We start from the raw sequence: 16,546 nt of genomic DNA, 5'->3' as shown, positions 1-16,546 counted from the left end.
TGAATACTTCCAGAAAACAGACACACAGTAGTAATACTACCATGCTTTCAGAAAATGCAGTCACAGTAACTTCATTCTGTACTGGGGCAAATATGACAGTATCTGGCAATGATATTTTATAAATAAAATGGAAGAAAAAGTAGTTTAGTTCCCTTCAGTTTATCAGATTATATTATGCAACTGAATGCCTGGGTACTCTCTTGCAATTTAAATTACTATAAACTCACATACCTGGTGACAGTATTAGTATTTCTACACAGGGTACAGATTAAATTCCCCATTTTTTTTTTCTTCCTGTTAACTTAAGTTTCAGTTCTGATGATCAACTAATTTCAAAATGTCTGCAAAAATAATTTTTCTTATGGGTACAGCAAGAAAAAAAAGTGAGGAAAAGGACTGCCATTGTAAGTTACTTTATGTATATTCAGTGATGATTTAGGAAAAAAAAAAAGGTTAAAAAAAACCCAAAACCACTCCACACAAGTATGGCATATACCTGTGTATCACATGAGAAGTAGTCATGGCCTTTTATTTGCATTCTACTGACATTCAATTAGCAGCTTTAACATAAGCTTTTATTTAGTTTGGCAACTATCAGAAAAGCATTCTTAGGTTGACATAAATGAGTTTTAAATGCGTACCTTGGATTACCTAAAAACTGAGGCATGCAAAAGCCTTGCATCCAGTCCTTCCACTGAAATCTAAGTTTAAAAATCTCATTCCATTTTTTTTTAAGAAAAAAACCCCCACAAACAAAACTGAAAAAAACCACCCCACCCTCATACCCCCCCCATGCAGAGAGGCTATTTTTCAGTCTCTGCATAAAATCACATTGGTTCCTCTCAGATACAAGCTGAAAAGAACAGCAGAGATTTAGGCTGAGAACAACAAAAAAACTGCAAAAGGAACAGTTACACCCTACTACTATTGTGATATCAACTTCCTGTTATAATAATGGCAATCTTCACTTTTGGTCACAAGGGCTTTTTTATTCAGAGACTGAAGTTAGTGCTTATACAGAATTTTTAGTGACTGTGATGAACTCATTTTGGTTTTTATTTAAAAAAAAAAATCCATAGCTCAACCTTCTTCTGGCAACTAATTTTTAATAAATACAATTTAAGTATCCAATGCAAGCTAATCCTGCACCCTGTTACAGCAATATATAATTCTAGACTGTTAACTCCCAAGCTGCTAGAATGATTATCTGACATGAGGAACAGGGAAGCATTAGTTTAACATAACTCAAGATTCACACTTATCTACAGTTGAAGTCTGGCATCTGATTCCTGTTCTGTCATTTCAAACATAATCCTACTACCAAGATGCAATTTATTCTATAGTTTGCCAAAGAAGAAAGGAGACTAACAAGAATAAAGGGCAGAGTTTAAAACATAATGCAGTCTTGTTCACTGCCATATTACTGCCCAGCTGTCAAGAAGCCACATCTTGTCATGTGAAGGAGCACATGCAATCACCTACTAGTGCCAAAGGTTATTTGTACAAGTGTGAAAATGCAAGGGAAAAGACAAAATTATTTTTCTTTCTTCTGCAGGACAAGAGCATACTCTGAGACACGCTCACAGAACAAATCCAAAAGCACCTTCCCAAATATACTGCAGGAACTGCATCACGACATGGAAGATTTAAGTATATTCACAAGACAGCGTCATCAATAAGTGACAGCAACATAGGAAGACTGGAGACAGGAGAAACTGGATATAAGAGAGGTGTCGGCAGGTATCGGCTCAAGAGCAGTCCTTGCCTCTTGCTTTCAGCCCCTGGAAAGCTATGACTCACTTTTTTCTGAAGCAGCTGAAAAATGAAATGACTTAACGGGCTAACTTCAGATGTATTGGTGGGAAAACACATTGCCTTACATGCCTTGATGGAAGAACCTAGAAGCTTCTCAGCAACGTGAAAGAGGTTGAAACCAAAAAGGGAGGTTAGAGTGAAAAGAAGTATAGGAAAAGGTTATGAAACAAGCTCTCAACACAGCTAGCAAAGAGAAGACAGAGTAACTTACCTTCAAATGAGGCAGGCAAATGAACACACAAGAGACTGTTGGCCTGAATTAGCAAATCTACTTCAGCTGCTAAAATAAAATCCTTCTCCTGCATTCAGCAGTGAGTGCCCTCATTTGAAGGTCCCTTTTTTCTCCTTGTAACCTGCAACATAGCTTGTAATGACTCTTGCCACCTTTAATGTATGCCCCACAGAATAACCTAGGCAATCTTGTAACAGCTCATTCTTCAGCCAATTTTCATTAACAAAACTATCTGGACCCAAAACACCCAGATGATGACTAAAATGTTCATCCTGGAGGTTTTGGTACATAGCTGGGCAAGCAGAATTCTTAACACAGGTCAAGTTTACCCAATCAAAAGACAAAATTTTGTTATGAGACAGGCCAGTGTTATGAAATTAATTCCCCCATTTGCGCAGGGCTATTACAAAATTTGCTGCCCTTCACCTTGAAGGCAAGCTGTCTTTTTAGACTTGTCCTCTTAACAAACACATCGCAACAGAGATTTTACTACAAGCAAAACTCCAGCCTTCCATTGTCTGTTCCCAAAACAAAACTTTGCACTGTATCTGCTTCCTCTCATTGCTCCAACAATAGGATGAAAAGTCATACTGCTCAGTAACACACTGCTAGATGGCACATGGATTATATGTGAACAAGCATGACGTAAAACGCTATATAGAAAGGAAAAAACTAGAATACTAAAAAAATTAGAATACTAATTCCACATGCAAAACATAAAACAGACTTCCTGCCCAAGCTCTATTTTGCATAGCAGGATTTCCCTCACTTAAAGAAGTGCAAATACTTGTTCAAATTGAGGTAAGTATTGTATTCCCCATTCTCAAAGTTTCCCAAAAATCAAGTGGGAGTTCCCAAATCAGGGTAGCATCTTTGCCAAATGGGTTAAATAAAAAGGATGTCATCCATGATGAAGAGATCAAAAGAATCCTGGAATGCAAGAAGGGGGAATTAAAAAAAAAAAACAACACCCGAACAACCCCAACACCCCCCTTCTACAATGTGAATTCCACGAACTCAGTGTAACACAGATGACAAGATAGTCAGCTTGATACTCTTAGTCACATTACAATACCCACAAATACCATTCCAGTTCCTTGAAAGATGCTATAATTAGTGTCCAAAGGACAGATCTTCCCCTCAGGAATGTCCTGGTATTGGCACAGGTGGGGTGTACGTGTTTTATTACAGAGATATTTATAAAATCCTCTGGAAAAAATGAAGCGTAAGAACTTCCCCGCTTCACATATTCACATAAGTATTCAGTGCAGAGTACATGATGCATGTTACTGGAGGTACATAGCCTGTAAACCCTAACACATCATTTTTTCTTAAAAATAGCTGCCCGAACTATGTCTAGAAATCTTCACCCAGGAAAGGCACCCTTGATCAAAGAAAAGAAATTCGCTTGAGGGAAAGAAAAAAAAAAAAGTGACAAGTGTGTAATGTTCCACAGTTCATCTAGAACTGCTTCAGCCCACTCTAAATTACAATGTCAGTGGCTGTTTATGCTCTAAGGAAGTACAGTAAGTACAGTACAGCCCATTCAGGTTGCTGGAATGTCACTGATCATATGCTCAATTGCATCTATTCATTAGAAAAATTCAATTCACAACAGCAGCTGCATTTACCACCACACCCAAAACGCCATCCAGTTGCCCCAGGTGATTCCAGCGGTTTACCAGCCTGCAGGACAGATACTCCATGCTCCTGTCCCTCTGCAGTGACTGCAAGTTACATTTCCAAGCCCAAGGAGTTGTATTTACTAAAAAACAGTATATTAGCAGTGCTTTTGGCTTCAAGCTTTTGCAACAAAAAAGGTCCAGCCTTTTGCAGTCATGTCCTACAAGTTTCAAAACAATTTATGCTGCACTAATTATTTTTGACTCAAACTTGCTAAATAATTACTGTTGAAAAGATGACTTAAGCAAACAACAGACAAGTTACTCCATTTGTTTAGGAAGAACTGTGACTAATTAGGTGTGTAATTTTGTTTTGTATCTCTTAAAAAAAAAAAGTGTGTAATCATGGCTTCTTTCAGGTCAACAGCAAAAGTCCCCATTAAGTTTTGGGGATCAGATTTCACTACAAAATCATAAGCTACACAACGGCTGAAAAGAAAACCTTGTGAAAGAACATCGGTCATTTAAAAGGAACTGGGAGCTTCCTAATCAATTTAAAAAAAAAAAAGTTTTCACATATAACACCTGTGATGACTGTAACTGAAAGACACAAAAATTTTGTATTTACTTCATGAATTATACTGCATTTTATATAGTTGTTAAGTTTATCAACCAGCTTATCACCAATTTCCTGCCTGCATGGGTCTTTCATAGAACAAGAATAAAATAATAAAATGTTATGATGTTTTCATTTTATTTAATTAAACCAATTTCATCTTAAAACTTAGGCCGAACAAGGAGCTACAAACCCTACATTTATCTTACCTAATACACAATGTCTCTTGCAGTATGTAAAATGGTTGTTGTTAAAATCTAACCATGCTACAGATATGCTAGATGAGTGAAGCTAATAAAAGTAATAAACAGAAGTAGCCTTTCCCCAGCCTCTAAAATTTATTCTCCTTCCTTCTAATTGTCACTTTTCCAATTCACCCTTTCAGAAATCCTTACTGTGGCCCAATAAACAGACTGAAGAATCCTGGTCTTTGCGTGGTGTCCACCAGAACAGATTACCGACAAGGTCAGGATTACCTTCCAGTGTTCCATCTAGAACACCAAAGAGCATCAGCACAAATCCAACTTGAAAATGGAGTTCGCATAAGATCAAACTGAATAATGTTATAGCCATCTATTCATTCTTCACAACTTCCTAGAACACCCATGATTAGTGCTTCCTATGACAAATTGCCAACTTCAGGATACTTGCAGCTGTTGGAACAGCTGATTACTGTACCATGCAACAGGATCAGGAGGTGTAAGATCTTGTACTCCACAGAGTAGCTGTAGGGGAAGGCTCAAGTAGATCATTAGGTATTCACGGACAGAAATCCTTAACGTCTAGACACTTGCTCCTGGCTTTGGGGGGGGGTGGGGAGGCAGGACGGACACAACTTCAATGCCCATTTACCAACCTCCACTAGCATTGGGTCCAGAGGTAAAGAAACTGAGGCTGCCTTCACTTCTCTGTTAAATCAGAGGTCTGTTAGCTGCCTGCAGGACTACAGAAGATGTCCATATCATGGGCATTTAAAGGCTTTGATTCACAAGCAGGAACAGGGTAGCTGGGGATGGCTGATTTACTACACATCATGCTCTGAAACAGTTCAGCATTTGATTCAAAACAGCTCAGGCACCAGGAGGAAAGGAAGAATCTAGAGGTAGTAATCAAGTCTGTCACCCTACACCATTCCATCCTCAGGGCCAGGTACCATTCACACCATCTGAAGAAGCTCCATTCATTCATAACCCTCCAGGACAGCCAACCTTCATATGGCCTGGGCCCGCATTAGGAAACCCAGCATTTTTAGTCACAAGACTCCAGTTTTGGAACCTCTATCTGGACTCTGGCCAATTGTGATCCTGCTTATGCTTAGGTTTGAATGCCAAACACACCTAAGGGATAGGCCCAATAATGCTATCTCCAGGCAACAAGTCACAGCTAGGGAGAAAAGCTAAACGTGAGGATCACGGCCAATGAGGGAAAAAAAACCACCACACCAAAAATGTGCAGCCAAATTTAAGGAGGTAGCAAAAATCTCCACATAAGAGTAAGAATCAGGCTCATTTTCAGTGCTCTATAAGGAGCAGTCATTGTATGACTGTTTAAGTCAAAATAGCTAAAGATATTAAAAACTTTACATACACAGTGCATTATACTGCCTTTAATACATTTTAACAGGTGCTCAGGTATTTCTGTTTTATACGTTGGCTTAACATTTCTGTGCTGTAGTGTGCTCAGAGTACTTTCCAAGATTTCAGTCCAACAAGCCTGTTACTGTGTGTGAACGATCTGTCCATGTAACCTACCAAATGCAGATTTCCAATCCAGAATCCAGCTGTGCTCATTTAACCTTGGCTCATACACACAGGGAGTGTTCTCATCCTAAATAGCTAGGGAAATTTAGAGGGTAGAGTTCTAAAAAACACTGTGTTTTCATGGCATGCTTGACATCAGAGAAAATCCTTGGTTACTCCAGTTAAATAATTCAGTACAGCATCTCGGTTCACTGGACTAGGAAGCATTTAGTTGTACTGCAATACTTCTCATTGGATCTGCAATCTACTCTAACCCCCATTATCTCACATAGCATAAACTCTTCGGAATAGAAACAGCACTAATTAATGTCTCTATAGCTCCAGAGAAATGCAGACTGTTTATAGTAATACCTGATGTTAGTTTTATTACACAGATTCAGCATATGGTCCAGGAGAGTCAAGAGACTCACACTCTGCCATGAGTCAATGGAGGTTAAGTTTTGAAATCGAGGAAATGCCACTGAAAGCACTGCAGTTTTAAATCTCTGCAATTTATATCAAGGACTATAAATGGAAGTGTTGCTGGTCAATAACAATCACATGGGAAAAAAAGTTGTTTCTACAATAATTAGAATCTGAACCCAAAACAGCACTTCATCTCTAAAAAGCAAAACTTTGAACAATTCTGGACAGAGGTGAAAGTCAATACCAACACTGGAAGCAGCTCAACACAAGACCATGTGAATGGTCTTTGAATTAAGAATATGTTCTAGCATCAATCTCAGAACAACAAAAGCAGGCATCTCTGTGCTAAGCCCCTTATCTAAGACAGGGCTACCATCTCTTGATAGAAGCAGAGGTGATGAAGAAAAGGTGTGCACCCAACCACTGCTGCTTGCTGAACATCCAATCACTTCCACGTGCTTCTGGCAAACAGCAAGTGAGCTTCTTTAAAGACCGTATACTGCCTCTGTTGTTTCTTCTATTTGCTTCTGACAGTGAACTGCACTTAGGTGTACTAGACAAAATTCTACCTTCTTACTCATAGCTAAGGCTTGTTCTGGTATTGAAGGAAAAAAAGAAGAAAAAAAAAAAAAAAGACAAGCTACCATGTTTAGCCTTATACCTCAACTGTAGAAATCATAAGTGAATCCTAGAGGTCGCCATGACCATCTTTAACGTGAATTAACCCCATACTAGGCACGTCTCTCAACAGCAAGTCCATCTACTCTCCCAGTCATACAGCAACACGACTGTCAGAAGAATCGGTGCATTTTGTCAACTGGCAAGCTTGATAACTTCCATGAAAATCCTTTCTTCAGTCCTGAGTATAAGCCTGTTTTGAAGGCAGTGACAATCCCCCCTCCAAACTCATACGTACCTGATCGCAACCGGCATTCACCAGTTCCTGGAGCATCTGCCTGTTTACTTCAACAGCTGCTGTAGTGCTCGACTCATTAGCAAAAGGCAGCAAAGAGTATCTAATTTCTCGCAGAGCTTTCTGATATGGTCCAAACTTAGGCGTTTGTCTCATCTGCTGCTGCCTTGCAGCATCCTTCCCTATTAAAATCTTAGGCTCCAGAGAAATTTCACTGCCTGGTCCAATAGGTAGTCCCTGACCTGAAGATTTGGATGGTTGCTTTAAACCTTCTCGAATCTCTTGTAATCTCTGTCTGCTGTTTCCAGAATATGTTGTAGCAGGAAAAGTCTTTGGCCTCATTGTTAATCCAGTTTTCTCTGAGCATAAATACAGCTTTATCCTTAGTTTTTTAAAATGACTTTATTTTGCAAAAGTGTCGCTTGATGGTATCAATTTCTTGTAAACGTAATCCTTCAAAGAGAAAAAGAGAAGGCAAAATTCTCAAGAAATTTCTGCCAAGGTTTTACTTCAGCTCACGATCTTCACGTTTCCTACAGAAAATGAAAATCCTTGGAATCATCATTTTGCAGACTGACAGTGTCTGAAACAAAAGAAAATAGAAAGTACATGCAATTAAGTTGGTATTGTAAATGCCTCTGAAGGAACGGCATGACAATTAATTAAGTGAAAGTGAATCAGTTCAACCTATTAAGCTGTCACAGCTGGATTCTCTTTAACGATTTTCACTTTATCTGTTTCCAAGAACAGGATTCCAAAAGGTTTTTTCAATATAACCAATAAATAATTCCTTTTTTCTTTAGTTTCATTTTCAAAATAAATGTAAATAAAACCCTTAAAAATTACAACACTTAAGAATTTTACAGTACCTAACTGCAGCAAGTTTCCCACCCAATTGCATAACCAAATCCTGGACAAGCCTATCCTATTTCATAATTAGGGAAGAGTATGCTCATGAAATGTTTTTCCCCCACTTAAGATTTTGTTTGTTTTACACTAGCTGAGCTCAGTTTCAGCAGTTTATGAAAAAGATTTATAATGGAAATATTGATGACTCTAACCATAGCAACTTCTAGTATTTCAATAACAAAGTGAATAACAGAAAGACAAGATATTTTGCCTTTCCACATGAATATCTTAGCAAAGCCTGAAGGTAAGAATTCTCCCCAGAACTGGGAGGAGGAGGGTAAAAAAAAAAAAAAAGGGGGGGGGGGGATTTACAGTATTTCATTAGCTGTGCCTTATAGGGAAGAAAGGGAAAAGAGGGGTAGATGGAGCTATTCAGTAATAGCAGAAGAGGCAGAACCAGCTCAGTTAACATCCCAACACAGAAAAAAGACTTTGAGACAGCTTTATGCTTCTCTTCTGACATGCGGCAAAGAACAACTACGCAGCAGAGCTGAGCTACTGTGCAACTTGTGATCTCTGTGCAGCATGAAGTTACAAGAATCCTACCTTAACTAAGTCTTCTGGCATCACCGTAACAGAAACATTAAATAATGGTGCATTCAGAAGAGGATTAAAAAGATAGCTTAATCAGAAATGTCATCTCGCTATTGATGCTGCTCATTCAAGTTTGCTTCTGCTGCTGCTATTAGCACTTACAAAGTGACTCCTGAATGGTGCTCAAGCCACTTTGGTGGGAAGGTTAGAATTTTGTTCACTTGTTTTCAAACCACAAATACAGAAGATAGTAACACACTGTATGTATGTTCCTCTTGGTCACTCAGAAGTCAACTGGATTTTTTTTTTTTTTTTTTTTTTTTCAAAAAGGCACTTCACTTCTGATCATAGCACATTTATCATTGGAGAGAGTTTCTCCAGAAAGTATTGTTCTTTATTTTCACATGCTTACACTGGAACTCAACTCACTGCAACAACTCTTCCTGTGATAGCTACAGTATTTCCCAACAAAACAACCATTTCCATACATTTACCATCACTTCTCACTGCCAAGCAAACAGCTTACTATTGTGAAGGCCAAGAGAATCTGGACACATTCGCCTCCGAAACTCATCACCACTTCCTCATTAGTAGAGAGTCCAGTTCAAGCTTTCCTCTACAATCAAAGACTGAAATGCAACAGTGAAGTCAGACCCCAGACTCTTTTATGATGGCTCACCACTTTGAAATGCAGGAGCACAGATTAATCACTTGAGATGAATCCACGTCAAGCTCTTTCACTAAGATTGAAATGCTCAGTTAACTAAAAGACACCTATAATGTATTTGCGGTCTTGAGCTCCTCCACTCAGTAGTCTCTAAGGATATCCTGCAATCCTAATTCATAGAGAACTAAGAGTGACATAAATGCCCACATACACATTGGACAGGGTTTGTCACTTGTTTTGAAGGGAAGTGCTAAAACTGTTCATCTAGATTTTGGTATTTCCACAAACAACGTTGTTAGTCAATAACAGATCAAGTTTTCATTGTTCTCAACGAAGATGAAAGCAACTGAAGGATCCCAAGAACAGAATATTTTCTACTTAGAATATAGTAAAAGATAATGCATAGCCTTGTTAAAAAAAACCCACAATAGTATTGCAGCCTTTTTAGGATTACATCATAACTAGCTAGTGCTTAAAAGATACAGAGCAATTAATTGGTGTGTAACTGTCCTTCTTTTTCTGACAGCAGCAGGCACCATATGGCCGGGTTTAGGAATCTGGGTTGTTCTTCCTTTTCAGCCCCTGTGCCAATCCTCAAGCCTGGGATGTGCTGGAAAAGCTTGCAACCCCCCCACCTTTTTTCAGCAAAGGACTGCTTTCCCGCTTACACACATGCTTCACATAAAGAACTTTTGTGACCTTTAGCCTAAGCTCGAGTCTAATAATGCTAGGTCAAGCCAGCTGGCAACTTCCTCAGCTTACATTTACAATACTGCTAAACCAGAAAGAAATGTTGATCGTTTAGACAGAATGAATGAGAACAGTAACAACAGTAAGTACTGGAGCTAATGGCAAATGTGTTTCATATTTTGCAGAAAGGTTTTTTAACTAAATATGTAAAATAAGCCAAGAAATCAGAACATTAAATATTACAGATGATTTACAAAGAAAGACAAGCTGCCTGCTTTTTAAAATCTTCCCGTGACTTGCATTTTTAGCAAAAAAGGGTTGTATGCTTTAAAAGATATTCATTGTGTCTAATTCTCACTTCTGACTGTACATCTGGATTTGGATGACTCCAAATCCTTCTAATCTGCACCTTGCCTACAGCATGAATGTATCAGTAGCCTTCCTGCCACGACGAGAAAGGATTTTTCAGAATTTATTTTTGAGCTTCAAACCATTCTGACTAAACCTAAGGTTTTTTTCCAAAATGTTATATATTCTGCACTAATTAGAAGCTTGTCCATTATTTGAAATATTATATCTTCAGGATAAGCACAGCATTACTTTAACTGCATCAAGTTAGAACAATTTTTGAGTAACTCATTATTCTTCTTCATTTGAGAAATACCAAAAGCTGCTCTGGCAGCAACCAACCAACCACACTGAAATTATATGCTGATGTCTGTTGTCCCAGCAGCACTAGCTATTCACTCTCCTGTTTCTTCATTCACCAACAGGCTGCATGTGCTACTGTGTCTGTGGAGCTGGGACACAGGCAGGAAACTAAAGCTCAGTTTCAGGAGCTTTCAGGAGCTAAGTCCCAAACCCGGAGCTGGTGAGCTGTTTCCCCGTCTATAACCGTGCAGGCACTGTAGTGAGCTGACCTAGAGATCACAGCAGAAGGAAGGAGTAAAGTTTTAAGAAACTGCTACAACTGCCTTCCCTCGTTCAATTTACAGTTAATTGCTTTGGGGTTTTTTGGATCACAAATTCATGAAAGCAGGGACGTCCACTTTGTACTGGAGGTCTAAGATTGTCGGCTGGGGGGCAGAGTGTTTCAAGAATTTCATTATTATACAAACCACGCTGCCCTTTATGAGTGGGCACACGGTGAAAGTGCCAAGAACTGAAGTGAGGATCTTCCCCCAAATCATTCCTCCTTCCTCCTGCAAAAGTAACTGTGCCTGCGTCCCACTGCCAACCGTAAGCACTGGCCCAATCCAGCGCGGTGGGAAACAGCTCACCTTCCCCATCCCAGCAGACCAGCAGTAATTGACCGCAGAGACTGGCCACTCCAAACAAGTTTGGAGGTTTTTTTTGCGTCATTTGCGCGAGTGCCTACGCCGGGGAAGGGGGTATTTCAACACGCACACCACTCACGAGGCAGGAGAGAGGGTGTTGAAGTGCAGAATTTTGGCAGTGACCTTCAACTGACTGGGAACAGCAGGGCCCCGCCGCAGCCAGATGGGACTCGGCGGGCTCCGGATGCCCCCACTCGGCTCCCCCCGGCCCTCACCTCCAGAGACAACCCTCGGCGGGGTCTGGCCCAGCTTCGTCGCCTCCAACCCCCGCGCCGGCGGGGAGTACCCCCGGGGAACGCGGGCGCCCCGACTCCTTCTCTCCAGCCCCTGACACACTCCTTTCGCAGGCAGCAAGTTCCCAAAATAAACTCCGGCCATTCACCAGCAGCTCCGGCCTGCTGGGGCAGCCCGCGGAGCTGGTCCCCACGCCGCGGCGGGGGGGGAGTCGGGCTGCCCAGCCTGGGGCAGAGGCCTCAAGCGGGCGGGACAGCCCCCCCCCCCCCCACTAGGGCTGGGCTGTCACACGGGTGTCCGGAAAATGTCGGAGAGTGCAGGCAGAGCGCCGAGGCTGCCCCCGGCAGCGGGACACACACACGGGACACTCACTCCCGCTTCAAGGACGGACCCGCCTTCGCGCTCCCCCCCTTCTCCACACGACTTTCCCCTCAGGGAAAAGCACTTAGCGGGGGGGGGAGGAGCGCTCACACCCGGAGTTGAGGGGAAACCGCGGCGCCGCGCCCCCCCCCTCGCCGCCGCCTTCACTCACCTCCTCGGGGCGCCCAGCGCCGCCGCTCGCCTACCGGGGGCCGTCACGGAACGGCTCAACGGCGGCGGCGACCCCGACGGCGCGGGCCGGTCTCCATCTTCCCCCTTGGCCGTCCCGGGCGCCGAGTGCGGGGCGCAGTCGGGACATTCGCTACATTGTTGGCATTCCATTCGCGTCACGTGACCCACGGCGCCCGCGTCACTCCACTCCCCCCCCGCCCCCTCCCGGCGCATACCAGCGGGGGGAGGGGCTTCTAGGGCGGGAAGGGCCGTTAAGGGTTGTCGCACCCCGAGGGGACCTCCGGCCTCCGGCCTCCCCTCCGCCCTCCGGTCCCCTCGGGGTGCTCTCCCCCTGATTTACAGGCAGTTTGTGACACTCTTTCCCCTCACAACACCGCCCCCTCGCTGGGTTTTGGGGAGAGGGGTGACTGAGGTGGTGAGGGAACAGCGTTGCCTCTGCTTATTGAGGTAAAAAGGGCTGAAATAGGCGGCTTGGAGGTGCCCGTCAGCTTCCCGGACGACGCCCCGATCTCATTTTAGGTGTGAGTTTTGTGGTGATAATCTTTTATTACTATTCCACGCTGAACTAAAACCACACACGCACAAAGCACCAGGACTATCGATGCCTATTCGGGCTTTTTTTTTTTGGTTTCTGGTTTGCTGCTTTTTTTTTTTTTTTTTTTTTTCTGAGCGGGCGTTACTTATTTTTCACGTATTTTATCGTGTCAAGAGGGGTATGAGGTGCTGGAGGAGGGCAGCCAGGGAATTCACATCTGGATCAAAAAACGCAGGCTCAAGCTGCAAAGGATTTTTGGATGCAAAGCGCGTGTTTGACCTCGTTATGGATGGAGCTGCCTGGATCTGAGCCTGTTTTTCACAAAAGCAGGAATATTCTGATTTTAGATATCTCTATGGTCTTTAATAAAGACAATTATCAATGAGAAATAATCCACACACATCCAAATACAGCAATATTTGGATGTGGGAGGCTTGGTTCTGACCCCTTAGTGTGACAGATATGCACACTAGCCATAACCAGGGAATACTAATACGGAGTAAGGGCAATAAGAAAGTAAGCTTTCCTATATATATGCTTATATCTTTAGATCATTAACATGGAAGAAGCCTGCAGTCCTGAAATAATACTTAAAAATTCTTGAAATCCTGTTGCAAAGCTGATAGGTGCTCATTGCAGAGGCACTCTGGCAGGGAAAATGTAAGTCTTGCAAACACTTAAGACACATCTTTAATCATGTGACTAGTCCCCGTGTCTTCAGCAGGACCAAGAACACATATAAAGAGAAGTCTGTGCATAACTGTCTTTCCAGGATGAGAGCTGTATTTACAGCCTTTTCCAAGCCATGGGGACTATTTTTATAAGTAATATTACTCATGGACAGTCCTATCCAAGGATGTTCTCTGAGCTTGTTTATCATAGTCTTTTTTTTTTTTTTCCCAAATGCCTTCCATGCAAACTGTCAATAGTGCTTACAAATGATGCTGGTTTGAGAGAAGTGACTGCCAATAGAGTGCTACATTTCATGAGAAAAATGCAGCCTGGTGCACAGAAATTGTTTAGCGTCTCATCTGAGGGCAGCCAGTTACTGTATATGAATTACTGTCAAAATTTCAATAGTGTAATTGACTGGAATATATTGCAGGGGGAAGGAAACCTCCGACTCTGGGGAGCTAAAGAAACCCATTAGGTTCAGAGCAGATTCCAACATCGGCAGAATATTGCAGGGTAATGTGGTTCATTTTGCAATCTTCAAATACCTGCAAAACTGAAGTAAATTTTAAATGATATGGCAGATGCAGCATGGCTTCATTTTCTGAATTACTGCTGTGCTTAACCGATGAAGCATAGCAACTGATTGCCCAAACCAGAGATTGCTCAATGGCTTGAGACCTTTTCCCAACAAAGTTCAGGCTGGTTTAAAGGAAAAGCATCGAGTTAAAAATTGCTTACTCTGTGCTAGTAGCCTCTTTCATAAGATTTGGTTGTCATCCACATTCTTAAATCTAGGTAAAACAGATATTTTCATTTATTTTTCTCCTTTGGAACTGTTTGTTTTCCTTTTGCATTCCAATCCATCTGGGAATGAAAATCAGCTGCACTATTTCACCTCCTAGTTCCAGCCAGCTGCACTTTCTGAATTTCACGCATTTGCACAGAGATGCTGAGTTTGAATTCCCACCAGCAGAGCAGCAGGTACAGGAGAGATGGCTTCAGTCTGCTCTCTAGAATGTACCTGTATTTGGCTGGTCCGCCACAGACTTAGACTATTTCTGCTTTTAGCCTTTAGAAACCCAAGCTATTAGAAATCACATTCCTCAAAAATACTAAGGAAATGGAATTTAGTTGGGCTGTAGCATGATACAACTCTGTTAAAACATGATTTGATCTCTAAGTTTTTGGAGATTACTGTGTATCAGTCAAGTTTTTCCTCCCAACTATGTTCTCCACAGTAAGGTATCTCCAGAAGGAAAGATGCTACATAAAATGAACAATACAATTTGTCTGTACGAGCAAATCTGTTCACAGACTAGACCATGAGATAATAATCTACCATGAGCAAGGGTCAGTGTGTTTATTCCTGGCTCTGCTTCAGTGACTGCTGGATCTATGGTGATTACAGCACTCATCTCCTGACTCGCCTGGGCAGCTGTCTGCTCCACTATGTGGGTAAGGTGGGAGGGACCACAGCTCCACCATTTCACACTCTTTCTCCTTCCACCTGAGACAGTGAGGGAAGCTGGAGCTCTGTGCAGCTCCATCCCCTCACATCTAATGCTGTGAGTCGCCTCGTCCCCTCTCCATACCTCTTAGCTGGGCCACAGCGTGATTCTTTCTGAACTATTTTATTTGGAACCAATTACCAAATCGTGCTGCTAAAAATACTCCTAGCAACCAAATAATTGTGATGTGGGTGGATGAACTTTTTCTTTAGACAGTACTGATAGCCAGTAAAAGCTTGAACCTATTCAGAAAACTTGAAAAAGAAAGATAAAGCAATATCAGCAATGTCTAGTTCTCTGCTAGTCTTTTTTCAAAAAGAGGAATATATACACACACGTGAAATGATTATGAACATGTGAACATATGTGTGTATGAGCATATAGACACAAAGAATTTGCTGACAGTGACATCCTTCACTAGGATAACACATCTACAACAAACCACTGAGTTTGTTGGATGAATTATGTGCAAGGAAAAAAGACTTAGGTAAACATCACTGAAATGTTCTTGTTTTAATATATTGATTTTCTTTGCAGAATGATTCTAGGGAATCATCCTTCCCAAATCACCAATGCAAAACAGAAACAGGAGTTCTGAGTCCTCCAGCGCAGTACAGACAACACAACCTATATGTGAATATAAAGTATATGTTTAACTGTGATGCAAAATTACATTTGTGGCACTCAAAGTTAGGCTCATTGCTTCAAGAATTGAGTGGGTGAAAAAATGAACTCTAACCAAATTCTAACTATGGTTTACATATGCTTTTTTTTTTTTTTTGTCAGGACTATGTCTACGAGAACTATCACAGCATTCTTTTGGGGCAGCAGAGATGTAGCGAACATAAGAGCCAATACTTCAGAAATACATTTGATTTCAGCACAAAGTAGATGAAATAGGACAAATCTGACTGGGAAACTGCCTCAGCTTTGCAGAGGAAACATGAACCCAGGCTCATGTTAGCTGGGTAAGGCATTCTGGATGCTCAGACTGCCTTTATAGCCCTCACACAGAAAGTTCAAAACTCTGTTTCACAAGGACCCATGTCCCTATGTACTCTGCCCCCAGCCCCACACTGCATATCAATCATTGACTGCAGCTGGAGCCCAGGCAGCGCCCGAGAGGACATCAGGAATGTCGGAACTTTGTGTGGAATTTCACCAGCACGAGCCAGTTGTGCTCTCCATTTGGGAATGAATCGACCAAAGTCTCAAGTCCCTACAAACAGCTTGATGGCATCGCTTTGTTCAGATGCAATGCAGACGGCTTTTGAACATCACACCCAACTGATTCCAAAGTTTTAGGAAATGTTTTTAGGCATCCGTAGGCAGCGCCTTTCTGATCCTGGAGAAAATGAGAAGGGGGTAATGCAGGACACATGAAGCCCTGGCATCTGGTGAGGGCATCCAGCAACCATCAATCTGGCCTGTAATTATCTTTTCATCAAAGGCCTGGCACAGTAGCTGTTAGCATCTCCCAACATAACAATACCCCCACCACAGCTCTGCCCTTCCTGCCTCAGACGCCCTGAATGATTCACC

At 41.9% G+C, this 16,546-nt stretch overlaps 1 protein-coding gene across 1 annotated transcript in view; it reads right to left on the bottom strand.

Annotated features, from left to right (window-relative positions):
- The window catches only part of LATS2 (large tumor suppressor kinase 2), a 51,848-nt gene extending 39,413 nt beyond the window's left edge, over positions 1-12,435 (bottom strand). Inside the window, exons 1-2 of the mRNA XM_074860060.1 lie at positions 12,267-12,435; positions 7,367-7,946 (exon numbers count right to left, since the gene is read on the bottom strand). Coding sequence (XP_074716161.1) covers positions 7,367-7,705 — 339 coding nt within the window. The 5' untranslated portion in view covers positions 7,706-7,946; positions 12,267-12,435. The remainder of the gene's footprint in view (positions 1-7,366; positions 7,947-12,266) is intronic.
- Between the last annotated feature and the right edge of the window lie 4,111 nt (positions 12,436-16,546).

Source organism: Strix uralensis, chromosome 2 (assembly GCF_047716275.1).
Source record: "Strix uralensis isolate ZFMK-TIS-50842 chromosome 2, bStrUra1, whole genome shotgun sequence".
Classification (NCBI taxonomy): Eukaryota; Metazoa; Chordata; class Aves; order Strigiformes; family Strigidae; genus Strix; species Strix uralensis.
The sequence above is the reverse complement of the archived record's forward strand: the minus strand, read 5'-3'. Positions and strand labels throughout refer to the sequence as shown.